Source organism: Lepidochelys kempii, chromosome 4, assembly GCF_965140285.1.
Source record: "Lepidochelys kempii isolate rLepKem1 chromosome 4, rLepKem1.hap1, whole genome shotgun sequence".
Taxonomy (NCBI): Eukaryota; Metazoa; Chordata; order Testudines; family Cheloniidae; genus Lepidochelys; species Lepidochelys kempii.
This window is the reverse complement of record NC_136383.1, coordinates 95,425,705-95,441,184: the sequence shown is the minus strand read 5'-3', so window position 1 is coordinate 95,441,184 and position 15,480 is coordinate 95,425,705. Positions and strand designations below refer to the sequence as shown.

Sequence of the window (15,480 nt, the reverse complement as noted above, 5' to 3'; positions counted from 1 at the left end):
ATGGTTCTGTTACTCCAGTGGGATGCAACTGTTGTAGGACATTTGCAGAGGGACTGGTGGTCTCTTGAACACAGAGGGCCAGTTCCATGGAAAGTTATTTTAGGGCACTGAATTTTAACTCAAGGGGGAGCCAGTGCAGAGAGCAGAGCACTGAGGTGATGTGTTCACAAGGACCTGTGGTGCTAAACAGAGAGGCTGTTGCATTTTGTACCAGTTGGCGCTTTATTGGGATTTGTTGCTTCATTTCTAAGTCCAAGTTGTAATAACCAAGCGGGGGGGGTCATAAATGCATGGATCACCATGGTGACATCTGTGCCTGATAGGATGGGAGTGACATTTTCCAAGCAGTTACAGATGGAAGTGGGCATCTTTTGATGCTGGGTCTACTTGGGCATCCAATGACATTGAGGAATCCAAAGGGAGGCTGTAGACTGACCTAACAATCTGAGGGCAGATGCTCTTGATAATGGGGGGAGGTTATAGAGGAGGCAAATTCTTCAAATTGTGTTCCCTCTTCCTGCCTATGTCCCCTTAGCCTTGCCCAAATTCAGCTTTGGCCGGCTGCTGATTTTGGCTCTGCATTGGGAGAGCTGGAAGATATATGGATGATGTCTGCATAGTGTTGGCACTGCAGCCTGTGTTCCCTCACCACCCTTCCTGGTGACTTCTTGTAGATGTTGGGTACTATGGGGCTATTGTTTTTTGCTAGCTTGTCAATCTTTAATGGCACTCATTAGTTGTCAGCATTCTGATTCTGCTAGTGATCCCATCCTTTAGAGCATTGGATGAATTATACCACGTGTTGTGACAGGCGAGTGTAGGATCCAGGGATCTTGAAAGATGTGTTGTGGGGGTATTGATCATGTTTTGAATAGACAAGTAAATGAGTTTCTAATTTTCTTAGGGCATCCCTACAGAGACAGTTAAAGTAGCCTGGCTGACTTATTATTTCATTTCCATACTTTAAAAGGTTTGGGATTCTTGTAAATTTAAAATTGATTTGAAGTGCCTGGATTTCTTTCTCTCCTTCTCGTTCTGTTGCCCGAGTACCCCAAATAAGAATTTAGAGCCAATTTGTGCTACGTGGTGTATAAACAAATAACACAAATTAGTTTCTGCCTCCAAGAGCTCACAGTCTACATGATAGGCAATATATAATAGATGAATAAACTGACAAATTGGGGTGAGCTGTAAAGAGATGAAGGGATTGTCAGATAAGGAAATAGGTAACAGTAGAGACAGGTAAGAGTAGAGGCCCAGTTGTGTCTGTAGTGATTGCCAGCCTAAATAATGCCAGACGGTGGTGATTTGTAGATCTCCCAGCAAAGGTAGGTTTTAAGGAGAGATTCTTTCAAAGCATAGGGGGCAGAATGGAGAAAAGGTTCTTGAAATTTGCCCCACACTGTACTCTAAAGGCTTTTGTGTGAGAATATCTAATGTGTGGTGCCCAGCACCCAGAGCGGGACTGAGCTTAGATGTTTCCATTTTAGGGCTTGTCTACACTACAAAATTAAGTCAACTTTACCTAATTCAACCTCAAACCTCTGAATTAATTAAGTCGATTGTGCATGGCCACACCATGCTCATTGTCTCAATGGAGTGCGTTCTCACTAGCAATGCCTGCATCGATGCACAAAGCAGTGCATGGTGGGTAGCTGTCCCAAATTGCAACTTGCAGCAGTGTGTTTTGGGAAGTTTGTGCAATGCTTCGTGGGACCAAAACATTGTCACAGGGGAGAATGGGAGTATTGCATCGGCATCCCATGATGCACTGTGCTCCCTCCATCATATCAACGGCAAACAACCCAGTGGTTTTCATGCTTCTGATCAGTGAAAGTCTGCTGAAAGTCACGCTGAGGGACGCATTTCCAGCTGTCAGTCATGGAAAAAAAAATAAAGGAGTCATTGTACATGAATAAAATGTTTCTATAAAAAAACCAAGCCCCTTATTATCATAGAATCATAGAATATCAGGGTTGGAAGGGACCCCAGAAGGTCATCTAGTCCAACCCCCTGCTCAAAGCAGGACCAATTCCCAGTTAAATCATCCCAGCCAGGGCTTTGTCAAGCCTGACCTTAAAAACCTCTAAGGAAGGAGATTCCACCACCTCCCTAGGCAACGCATTCCAGTGTTTCACCACCCTCCTAGTGAAAAAGTTTTTCCTAATATCCAACCTAAACCTCCCCCACTGCAATTTGAGACCATTACTCCTTGTCCTGTCCTCTTCTACCACTGAGAATAGTCTAGAACCATCCTCTCTGGAACCACCTCTCAGGTAGTTGAAAGCAGCTATCAAATCCCCCCTCATTCTTCTCTTCTGAAGACTAAACAATCCCAGTTCCCTCAGCCTCTCCTCATAACTCATGTGTTCCAGACCCCTAATCATTTTTGTTACCCTTCGCTGGACTCTTTCCAATTTATCCACATCCTTCTTGTAGTGTGGGGCCCAAAACTGGACACAGTACTCCAGATGAGGCCTCACCAATGTCGAATAGAGGGGGATGATCACGTCCCTCGATCTGCTCGCTATGCCCCTACTTATACATCCCAAAATGCCATTGGCCTTCTTGGCAACAAGGGCACACTGCTGACTCATATCCAGCTTCTCGTCCACTGTCACCCCTAGGTCCTTTTCCACAGAACTGCTGCCTAGCCATTCGGTCCCTAGTCCGTAGCTGTGCATTGGGTTCTTCCGTCCTAAGTGCAGGACCCTGCACTTATTCTTATTGAACCTCATCAGATTCCTTTTGGCCCAATCCTCCAATTGTATCCTATCCCTGCCCTCCAGTGTATCTACCACTCCTCCCAGTTTAGTATCATCCACAAATTTGCTGAGAGTGCAATCCACACCATCCTCCAGATCATTTATGAAGATATTGAACAAAACCGGCCCCAGGACCGACCCCTGGGGCACTCCACTTGACACCGGCTGCCAACTAGACATGGAGCCATTGATCACTACCCGTTGAGCCCGACAATCTAGCCAGCTTTCTACCCACCTTATAGTGCATTCATCCAGCCTGTACTTTAACTTGCTGACAAGAATACTGTGGGAGACCGTGTCAAACGCTTTGCTAAAGTCAAGAAACAATACATCCACTGCTTTCCCTTCATCCACAGAACCAGTAATCTCATCATAGAAGGCGAGTAGATTAGTCAGGCACGGCCTTCCCTTGGTAAATCCATGCTGACTGTTCCTGATCACTTTCCTCTCATGTAAGTGCTTCAGGATTGATTCTTTGAGGACCTGCTCCATGATTTTTCCAGGGACTGAAGTGAGGCTGACTGGCCTGTAGTTCCCAGGATCCTCCTCCTTCCCTTTTTTAAAGATTGGCACTACATTAGCCTTTTTCCAGTCATCCGGGACTTCCCCCGTTTGCCACGAGTTTTCAAAGATAATGGCCAATGGCTCTGCAATCACAGCCACCAGTTCCTTTAGCACTCTCGGATGCAACTCGTCCGGCCCCATGGACTTGTGCACGTCCAGCTTTTCTAAATAATCCCTGACCACCTCTTTCTCCACAGAGGGCTGGCCATCTATTCCCCATGTTGTGATGCCCAGCGCAGCAGTCTGGGAGCTGACCTTGTTCGTGAAGACAGAGGCAAAAAAAAGCATTGAGTACATTAGCTTTTTCCACATCCTCTGTCACTAGATTGCCTCCCTCATTCATTAAGGGGCCCACACTTTCCTTGGCTTTCTTCTTGTTGCCAACATACCTGAAGAAACCCTTCTTGTTACTCTTAACATCTCTCGCTAGCTGCAGCTCCAGGTGCGATTTGGCCCTCCTAATTTCATTCCTACATGCCCGAGCAATATTTTTATACTCTTCCCTGGTCATATGTACAACCTTCCACTTCTTGTAAGCTTCTTTTTTATGCTCAAGATCCACTAGGATTTCACCGTTAAGCCAAGCTGGTCGCCTGCCATATTTATTATTCTTTCGACTCATCGGGATGGTTTGTCCCTGTAACCTCAACAGGGATTCCTTGAAATACAGCCAGCTCTCCTGGACTCCTTTCCCCTTCTAGCACTTGCACCAGGAAATTGTCCCCTATGCTTTCCAAAAACTTCCTGGATTGTCTATGCACCGCTGTATTGCTCTCCCAGCAGATATCAGGAAAATTAAAGTCACCCATGAGAACCAGGGTATGCGATCTAGTAGCTTCCGCGAGCTGCCGGAAGAAAGCCTCATCCACCTCATCCCCCTGGTACGGTGGTCTATAGCAGACTCCCACCACTACATCACTCTTGTTGCTCACACTTCTAAACTTAATACAGAGACACTCAGGTTTTTCTGCAGTTTCGTACCGGAGCTCTGAGCAGTCATTCTGCTCCCTTACATATAGTGCAACTCCCCCACCTTTTCTGCCCTGCCTGTCCTTCCTGAACGGTTTATAACCATCCATGACAGTACTCCAGTCATGTGAGGTATCCCACCAAGTCTCTGTTATTCCAATCACGTCATAATTCCTTGACATCACCAGGACCTCCAGTTCTCCCTGCTTGTTTCCAAGGCTTTGTGCATTCGTATATAAGCACTTGAGATAACCTGCTGATCGCCCCTCATTCTCAGTATGAGGCAGGAGCCCTCCCCTCACAGACATTCCTGCCTGTGCTTCCTCCCGGTATCCCGCTTTCCCACTTACCTCAGGGCTTTGGTCTCCTTCCCCCGGTGAACCTAGTTTAAAGCCCTCCTCACTAGGTTAGCCAGCCTACTCGCAAAGATGCTCTTCCCTCTCTTCGTAAGGTGGAGCCGGTCTCCTCCTTCATGGAAGACCATCCCATGGTCAAAGAATCCAAAGCCTTCCTCCCGGTATCCCGCTTTCCCACTTACCTCAGGGCTTTGGTCTCCTTCCCCCGGTGAACCTAGTTTAAAGCCCTCCTCACTAGGTTAGCCAGCCTGCTCGCAAAGATGCTCTTCCCTCTCTTTGTAAGATGGAGCCCGTCTCCTCCTTCATGGAAGACCATCCCATGGTCAAAGAATCCAAAGCCTTCTCTCCGACACCACCTGCGTAGCCATTCGTTGACTTCCCCGATTCGACGGTCCCTACCCAGGCCTTTTCCTTCCACGGGGAGGATGGACAAGAACACCACTTGCGCCTCCAACTCCTTTATCCTTCTTCCTAGAGCCACGTAGTCCGCAGTGATCCGCTCAAGGTCATTCTTGGCAGTATCATTGATGCCCACGTGGAGAAGCAGGAAGGGGTAGTGATCCGAGGGCTTGATGAGTCTCGGCAGTCTCTCCATCACAGTCTCTCCGTCACATGCTTATCTAATGGCATGTGCAGTTTCTCTGTAGACATGAACTCTCTTTGCTTCCCCTCCACTCGAAAATTTTAAACACATTTAAAATCACATTTTCATGTAGGCACTCATGGAAATTTTATCCAACCTCTAACTTCAAAAATAAGGACTATGGCTAGAGAGAAGAAAGGGGGTATGTACATAAAGGAAGTGGGATAAAAATTACACTTACATGTTTTACCAAGGGCCAGTGATAAATCAGCATGTTTGTTCAGTTCTCAGATACTCAATCTCCTGCTTCACACAGTATCTTTTGACCATATCAGTCATTTCAAAACCACGATCGTGTGAATGCATTTTTAGACCTGTCTGCCCATTTAAGTCCCAAGAGGCAAAAGGAAGCAGTTTACACTTCTGGCTAACAAAGGTTAGGCGAGTGGGAGAGTCTGACCAATGGGCTTAGATTGCCTCATTTAACAGTTAACTCATTCCCCATTTGTGTTTTTTTTTTTCTACCTCCTCTGTTCCATTACAAGCTAAATTGTCTGCTCTTTGGGGCATGGACTGTCTTTCCAATGGGTGTTTGTACAGTGCCTGCTACAATAAAGCCTTAGGCGCTAGCGTAGTACAAATAATATCCATCTGCCGAAAATATAAGTATTTGTGATTCAGTCCATATTTTGTTCTTTCTGGACAACAGCTCAAACGTTTATATGAAGACAAGTAAAACAATGCCTGTATACCAATGCAGGGAGTACGGGGAACAAGAAGGATGAACTGGAAGTCATGGTACATGAAGAAAATTATGACTTAATTGGCATTACAGAGACTTGGCGGGACAACTCCCATGACTGGAGTACCAGCGCCGAGGGATATACCTTGTTCCAGAAGGATGAGTATGGGGACAAAGTAGGATGCTCTGCATGGCAAGAATGTATACACCTTCTCCGAAGTTCCAAGAGGCTGTGAGCAGCAGACCTCCTGTGAGTCTCTGGGTGAGGATAATAAGGGAACAGAATAGTAGCGATGTTAGGGTGGAGGTCTATTATAGCCCACCCAATCAAGAAGAGGAAGTGGATGAGGCATGCTACAAACAGGTAACAATGTTAGCTAACACAACCGAGCTAAAAGAACAGGAGTGCTTGTGGCACCTTAGAGACTAACCAATTTATTTGAACATGAGCTTTCGTGAGCTACAGCTCACTTCATCGGATGCATTATTAATGGGGGATTTTAACTTCCCTGATATCTGTTGGAAGACTATTACAGACTGCCTACGGAGGCCATAGAAGCTCCTTTGCTGGAGGTTTAAAAAAGGAGGTTGGATAGCCATCTGTCTTTGATGGTTTAGACTCAACAAATTCTGCCTCTTGTCTGGGGCTTAGACTAGATGATCTTTGCAGTCCCTTCTAACTCTATGGTTCTATGATCTAGGGACTAAGGTCTTGGCTTGGATACCAGCAGCAGAGTCTCATCAGCATAAAGCAGAAATGTATATTTCTGCTTTCCCCCTTCAATTCTGTGGATGCTGTAATGGCCTCATGTTACTGCAGCAAATGGTTTCACAGCTATATAAAGTAATCACACATACACACATGCAAAAAAAAAAAACTATGTTAAAAGAAAATTATTAAGGGTGCAAAGTCAAAGTCCAGCACTCACAATTAGGAAATGTCAGGCTTAAGGTTACTTAACTTGTGAGTCCTTGACTTTACAATGTTGATAATGTTAACAGTTTTTTGATGTGTAGAAAAAGCAAAGTTAAGGCAGAAATTCCCTTATGTAGCATCATATTGACACCCACATGGGTCATCAGCAGGGCTGGAACCTTTAGCTGCGCTGCACAGACTCTTTCACTTGAGCCAACGGAGTAACTCACAGCAGTAGTAGGTTGCCATCCTCTGTGGACCAGCACTAGAGGTAGATGAGACACACTTTAGCAGTGGGTTGTACAGATATTTGCTGAAAGCAGAGGGGGAATGGTGAGACTCCGGAATCTTGGATTCCGTTCCAGGCTTTGGAGGGGAATGTGATCTAATGGGAGCAGACTTTTCTGCTGGTTTTCCCTAAGCCTGTTCTTCCTTCTCCCCCATCACCTCCAACCTATCACTGCCCTCGTTCTGTCTCTTCCTCAGTCCTGGCTCCTGGACCAATCCCAGGCTCCTTGCCTGTCTGATCCCAGGCTGCTGCTGTTCTCTTCCAAGTCCCAATCTCTTTGTTTAGCCAGTCCTACTCTCCCCCTCTTAGCTCTTTATCTGAGTCCCAGTCTCCCATCCCATGCCAGTTTCTCTTCCTCCCCACACAAAGTCCATCTCCTTGCCCAACTGCCCAGCCAATCCAAGTGACCTCCTCACAGTTCCTCATCTGATCTCTCTCTCTCTCTCTCTCTCTCTCTCTCTCTCATTGTCCCCCTTACTGGCTCCCTGTCCTTGGCTCCCTCTCTGGGCTCTCTGTCCTACCCCAATCCCATCTCTGGCTCCCTGTTCCAGACTCTCTGCCCAGCCAGTCCTACTTATTCCCCTGCCCCCCAGCTCCTTCTCAGTTGTCTTCCACCTCTCCCTCACGGATTCCTAGCCCCAGGCTTGTCTACACAGCATGGCAATGGGCACTAGAGGGGTATGATTTCTAAAGCACACCAACGTGTTGCACGCTAACTGGCTCATGTCGACTCTGCTAGCGCACGCCAAAAATTCCCCAGTGTGCATTAGTGTAGTGTGGTCTCCTTGTCCACCAGTTCTAGTCTGTGGCACAAAGCTCCTCATCCAATCTGTTTCCTCCCTGGCCAAATAGCTTCCAGTCCCATTTTCTCTCCCCCGCCCACAGTCCCACTCTTACCAGACTACTTGTCCCAATCTACTCTTTTCTCTCTCCTCGTTCAGCTACTGTCTTCCCTGTATTCAACTCACAGGGCTTCCTCCTCCACACACTGCCTGGATGCCAGCAGGGCGTTGCTGAAAGCACAGGAAGGACAGGCTCCCTGTTGCAGGGGCCAGCCTCACCCCAGCCTGAGCCGTCATTCCTGAGAAAATCTTTGAGCCCCTCTAGCTCTGGTGTGGAGGGAGCATGCTCAGTTGCTCTGTGGTAATAATGCAGGTAGAACTGATGGGCCCAATCGCTTTGTGTGGACGGCACATGCACAGTCCAGTCACCCTTAGGAGCTCTGAAGGGATGGTGCCTGCATATGCAGTCTGGTCAACATTAGGAAATCAGAGAGGCTTGAGCATGGCAGGGGAGGGCAAAATCTGGAGATTTAGCGGCTAAAAATTGAAGATGTCTCTATTGAGCACGTCTGAACTGGCTTATAACTTGGCCAAAAGCCTTATAACTGCCAAATTTGGTCAGACTTTCATGGGAACAGCAAAAAATACATCTCCGATACAAATCCCCTGCCAGATTTCAAGTGCTTGCTCCAAAGCATGGGGGTGCTAGAGCTGTTCAAAGAAAAGGTTGCCAGATATTTTTTAACATGGGCAAAATAATGTATTTCCCCTAATGTCATTCTCTGAAATGGCTGAACTGTGTTAGCTGAACATTTCCAAACAAATTCAGCCTGAAGTAGGCACTTGGCATGGAAAATTTCAGCCCATGCTGTTAAAGCTTGGCAAAGTCATAAGAAACTAAAAATGTGGCACTACAATGGGAAGTTGTTTGGCAATCTTACACATAAGCCGTGTGCCCAGCCTTGTCTATAATGGCGCAGGTCTCTTCCCCTTCCCCAGTTCAATAGAAGTGTTTGGAGATGTGACCATTTGTTGTCATCAAGGCTGTAACTCCCTTACAGAAAGAACTTAGGCTGTGATTTTCAAAGGCACATAAGGAGTGACACACTCAACTTCCACTGAACAGAAATGCAATTTGGGCTCCTTCTTTTGAAAATCACAGCCTTGATCGAAGAACCAGTTTGCAGTCGGGTTCTCTCTCTACGTTTTCTTCCAACATACAGCAGTGAATAAATGTAAAATGTTTTATGTCATGGTGAATTTTGGCTTTATATTGTACTTGCCTTTGTACTGTTTTCTTATTTAATTGTATTTATTTGTGCTCCCCCACTATGCTTCAAACTATAAAAACACTTAATCAAAAAGACAGCAACACAGCCCTTCATCTATTAATATATTAATATTTAGACCAAATAGTGAATACAGTTGTTTTGACTCAATGACCTGTTCAGAAAACCCAGCAAACTATTAACTGACAAATTTTTATTGTGCATTGTTATGCAACAGAACAAATGAAACTAGAAGTACATAATAATAAAACCAATATTCAAATTAGGGATAACACCTGAAATAGCAAACTCTAGTAACAAATGTTTTTTATAATTAAAAATATTGACTTTAAAAAATTGTCTCACATTTTAAAGTTTTTAAAAGAAATGTGTGTTGCCACATAGAAAACAATTCACACATCCTATAGAAATTGTCACAAAAACTTACTAGTCTATATTACACTATGCACTTTGTTGTACAGTATCTGGTATTAGGCTATCCCTAACTTGTATTTACTTTACACAGTACAATCATCAATAGAAAGTATTCATAGAATGAACTACACCTTAACAATAAAAATATTAGGATTAATGGGTTTTTTAATCACAGTTTCTCCACAATTATTTGTCATAGAAAATAGAGCAAAGGCAGATTGGCACTAATGGGTATGCAGTACTGCTACACAAAGTTTCAGAGAGGGTAGATACATAAAGGACAGCAAGATTAAAGAATATATAAGACAAAGGATCTATCTTCTAGAACCATTTTAGGACTATTTTCTGAGTGAGGCGACATAACTTCCTTCTGTTCTAATTTTTCCATGTACATATCGCACTGTAAATTAATACAATACTTTTCAAAACACAGTGCTTTAACATGAATATATAGTTGTGCAATGGCTTATATGCTGTTACTTCTGATCCCTAGTGTTCCCCAGAATTTATTCCTAGTTTCTTGCAGATGTGTTCTCAGTAATACACATGGATTTACAATGCAATGAGAATACATGCCTTGGACTGGTTAGAATAAGTAGCTGTGAAAGGTTATAAATGAAGTGAGTTTGGCCAAGGGGACGATAGTTCATCATAAACCCTGGACTGATTTTGCAATCTGAAACTTTAAAAAATAAAACAAACATCTAAATTCTGTCCTCTGCACATCTGTGACTCCCGTTTGCTTCAGTGGTAGGTGCACACATACAGCTGAGGGCAGAATTTTGGCATATATAGGTCTGATCCTGAAAACTCATTTACATAGATAAATAGTCTTTACATACATAAATAGATCAGGCCACAGTTTGGTTTTTTGCACAACAGGAGAGGGCAGTATTGTGAAGTTATACCAGCATTTTAGGACAGAAGACTGACTATCCTTTACACTAAAAATAAAGCTAGGCTTACTGGTTGCTTTACCAAAATCCCTACATTATTATTTGAGAGCGGCCTGCTAATGCAGTGATATTTTTCTCTGTTATTCAAAGTGAAATGTTTTCATTTTTAATTTCATACAATTCAACATTGGAAAGAAGCCATCATAATGTTTACAAAAATACATCATGATACATAATGTCAACAAATTTACAGTACAATGCTGACTCAGGCTGTAAATATTCATTTACAATATAATGCTGACATGTTTTACAGTTCTGGTAAGTGACACCACATTAAAGACGTACCTGCGAGACTTGCACTGTCTGACCAACGTACTATTTTCTACTAATTTTTTTTTAAAGTATAAGTTCAATAGTGAAAAGCTGCAACAGAATATTTGTACTGCGGAAGGACACACATGCTGAGCTTCTTCCAAAGGAGACCATCTTGTGCCATTGATCTATCAGCAGAACCTTCTCATGACTAGAGTAAGGGATTCTGTTTAAAAACCGATGGCATGGTTACACCAAATGCAATTAAATTACTACTTAGTTTTTAGAAATTAAATTTGTTATTCTAAGTCAAATGAAGATTTAAAAAACCCTTTAAAAACATTAGAAAAAATAAAATTAAGAGGTATTGGATGTTGATGGGCCTAAAGCCTATATTGTATTAGACTGTATCTACAAAGGTATGTACAGAAGACTGTTTCCTGAAACACCATCCAGGTACAGCCTGTTAGTAGCTTCAAGGACAGCATGATCTTGCTCTATAGATGCACTGTGCTGATGATGTGCTTATTCTGACTGACTGACAGGAGGGGCACTACATACAGCAGAAACCATTCACAATGGCAGACAAAGAGGAGACAGATAAGAGGAGGAAATTATTGCATGGGGAATTAGTATTTGAGCAGGTGCCTCACTACTTCACCCTTGGTCCAGCAGGAGTTGTATAGGAGCACCTTGGATCAGAGAGACCCCTGGTGGCTGTTATGGAGAGTGTTGCGTCTAGCTTTCCCCATCCAGTAGTCACCCGTATGGTGGGGAGAAGTGAAGAAATTAGCTGGTAGATCCTCTATAGGCCCACACCCTCTGGTGAGGGATGGGGTGGAAAATATTTAGGAAAACAGGCAAAGATGAGGTAGAGATAAAGGCAATCAGAGATGGAGAAGATTCATCCACGTAGAAAGAGTTCAATATGTTTGTCAAACAGGAAGTGCTGTCTCAGGAAAAAGCTGATTCAAGAATCTAGGAGTGATGGGGAAGGCCTGACTCACCTAAAGTAGGAGGACTTAAATATGCTGAAAATGAGAGGGGAGGGTGTTGTTTCTTTGGTGTTAAATGTTTCTAGAGTGCATCAGTTTTTCAAAACTTTCCTACAGTGACAATGTACCCTAATCCTACTACTGAAAATCTCCAGTAAATTGAGTTTTTTACCTTGGCAACTGCTTCCAATATTGTATTCCATTGTGAATCAGCTTCATTTCTAGCACAAATATCTGTTTACAACTCTCAATCAGTTCTGGAGCCCATGCTTAAGTGCCCAATAGCCAAAAGGATAAATTGGACTTTTATTATAGAATCCCTCCCTCCATGCACCATTGAGTATCTGAGTATTAGGACCAGCTCATTCCTTGAAACAGATCAGGCAATGAGCATAAAACACAAACAATAGCACAAACAAATGCAAATGTAAACCTTTAAAGCCATAAAATACTGCAGCAAAATAAACTCTCCTGAAATGGAAATTCATGGTATAGCAAACTCATTTTTAGGAAAACTGCAGTGATTAGCTCAATACTTTAGATAAACATAGTATCTATCACTTATACACAGAAATTTTTAATGGTTTAGAAAAACCTGTTACTGTTTTGATACCTCCTAACTTAAGGATTTTGTTGCCAATGAGCACTGCCATTTTAGCACAGAAGTTTAATTTCCTGGTATTGCTGGACAAAGGAAGTACTGTTCAGGACTTGAGTACATAACATGAAATGGAATATTCCACATTTTAAGGTAACTTTTATAATTTTTCTATACTACTTTCTAGTAAAAAATAGAAGACTTCTTCCTTTGTCACAAGCCTCTGGGTTTGATTCTAAATCCCTTACTCAGGCAAAACTAATAGTAGTCAGGAATTTTGCCAGAGTTCAGTTCTGCCCAGGAATTCAGAACTGGACCCAGTATCAGCCAGCAGACAAGACAGTGACTTTTTGTTTCTTTAGTCATTTGATACCTTTTTTAAAAATTAACTTTTCTTTAGAACTAGATGAATGGAATTGCAGTTTTCCTTTGAAGATTCTATAAAAGGCTTGCAATTTATACACACCAAGGAATCCCATAGGCAGGCCTTGAAATGAATCATTCTCTGTTAAGTGGAGCACTAGGACAGGCTGGAAAACCTGGAATGTTTACAGTATGAGTTCAAACATGCTTTGGATTCTTAAATGACTTCAAGGAAAGTATTTCTAGTAAAGTATCTTCTATTTAACTGGTTGCTATTGTAGTATGGATTTCCTTCATTGACATCAATCTCCAGAGCCATTTTGGATACCCCTATTGAAGATTTCTTCTTGTGAACCTTGATGGTCTATCCCTTCATAATATGAGTTACCATTATGAAGGAAAGTCCCCACTGCACGTCCTTGACGAGCATGTCCTACTGCATCGCTGAAAACCTTGTTTATCTGTTCTTCAGATGGCATCCACCAATCAGGGTTGGAAGTACAATGCATCCTAATGAACTCTGTGGAAAACAGACAGTGATAAGAAACAGATTATCTTTGTAGCATACATTGTTATTGCCCAACTAGCAAGCGCTTATAGCAAGTAATAAATAGAGCATTATTATGATGACTTAAACAGGAATAAAACCTTATAGGAAATGCCATGATAATGCCAGTTGAACCTATTTTATTTCTAGGCACACTTATTTCACCATATGCAATTGTGTGTGTATGTGTGTAGGTGTAGTTACAGAGCAATTTCTGCTTGCTGAAATAAAACAATACATTTCATAGATTTTTACGATATTGAACGTGCAATGCATGTAAAGGTTGGTATGAAATAGGAAATGCATTTTATCTGAAACCTGTAATCCTTATACACTTCAATTTTATTGTGCTTACATTCATGAGTCTTTATGGTCTTCCTCTGCTACCTAGTTTAATATATGCAGATTTCAGCAATTTATAACTTAATGTTTCAAACACTATTTCAGATTGGTATCTTTTTTCCTTTTTGGGCTGTCTTAATTTTAAGTTCTAAACTTATGTTGTGTGTTTCTGGATATGATGTTGGTGTTCTAGAGACTATACTGGCCATTGAAATAGCTCAATGAGACAGCAGGGACTAACTTGCCCTTTCACAGCCTAGCACTGGGTTTATCCATGAATGAGAAACCAAGTTGTGCCATGTTTAAGCTGGCTATTTAAATGGGTAATGCTTATGTCGAATGGCTATGTTTGTGTCACATTCTTATTGTCAAAACTACTATTCTTCTTTCACTTTTTTGTATGTGTGAAGTATTTGATTGTTAGAATTACAGAAGTGGTTTTGACAGGTTTTTAACTCTTAATGCTAGTCAGATCTCAAAACCAGAGTACATAGACTTTAAAATGACAAAATATAATTTTAAAAGTGGAAGCACTTTATTTAGTGGATGCACTACATCTTAGTCAGCAGTAGACTTTTATTTATTCTCCACAATTATTTTTTCCCCCAAGCAGCAGGATATTTCTCATTTTACTTTCTAATACTGACAGGCTATTGATACAACAGGCGGTATAAGTTAATTTCATTACTGTCACAACATCCTGAGACCAGGGAATGCTGTTATCAATAGTTGCAAGCTGATCTTTTGTAAAATGGGGACATATGATTTTTGCATCGCTACTCCAGCAATGCCCCTTCAAAAGTGGAATCTATTTCTGTTTTGAATTCCTCTTCCTGTAAATTTGTGCAAGCAATACTGTCCCTGCAGTCTAGTTATGATTGCATGAGGTTTCATAAACTGGGATGTTGCTCAAGATAATGGTTACTTGTGTAGAAACAGTGCTACAGTTTAGGCCTGCTGGGCTTTTTTAAAACTTAAAGATGGTTCCAGAGATCTTTCAATAGAAGAAATAAATCTTTAGAACTTTTATAGATGTTAATGTAAGCTTTCAGTAGTTACCACTTACGAAAGGGACAACCTTTTTAAGGAAAAATATTATTGTTTTCCACTCTTGCTCTCCAAAATGTTCATCTAATCTATTTCAGTAGGGCTACAAGCAGATCTATCCATTTTCTTCCCCCCAAACCCTTATTAATCTCTTTCAAGAAGCAGCATCTACACTGGACTTCTACAGAAGAGATTATCAAGGGATGTGCCATGTAACTTCAGAAGGCTACACTCCCCTGTGCTTCAGAATTATGGGCTCAGACTGACTGAAAACATATCTTTCTCTTGGGTGGGTGGAGGAAGAATGACAAACAAGTAATAGTTATCGAATACTAACACTTTTGTTTAGGAATAATCATTTCTTTACCCCCCACCAAAAAGAAACCCTTCAATTCCTCAAGCACTCTTCTGAGCTCTCACAGGTCCTCCCCTTGTGCAGTAAGGCAGGTTAGAAATGGCTCTCTGAAATCAGTCACTCTGGCTGCAGACAGATAAGTAGTTCTCACTTCCTGCCATGACCCCTGAGGACAGTCCAACATTATGCAATGCCAAGGATCACCAATACTACCTTCCTTTGGGTAGGGGCTAGAGAGGCTCAGTTGGATCCCTGGCACTGCAGAATGTTGCACTGCCCATACACTGCCTGGCCAACCCATGGGTATACTAATTTATAAATCTCTACCAAGCAGTTTAACAGGCAAAATGGAGCCC

The 15,480-nt window shown here is 42.4% G+C and overlaps 1 protein-coding gene across 1 annotated transcript in view; it reads right to left on the bottom strand.

Annotated features, from left to right (window-relative positions):
- Positions 1-12,001: 12,001 nt before the first annotated feature.
- Positions 12,002-15,480, bottom strand: part of BEND4 (BEN domain containing 4) — a 32,444-nt gene continuing 28,965 nt past the window's right edge. Inside the window, exon 5 of the mRNA XM_073342155.2 lies at positions 12,002-13,353. Within this exon, the coding sequence (XP_073198256.1) occupies positions 13,136-13,353 (218 nt within the window). The 3' untranslated portion in view covers positions 12,002-13,135. The remainder of the gene's footprint in view (positions 13,354-15,480) is intronic.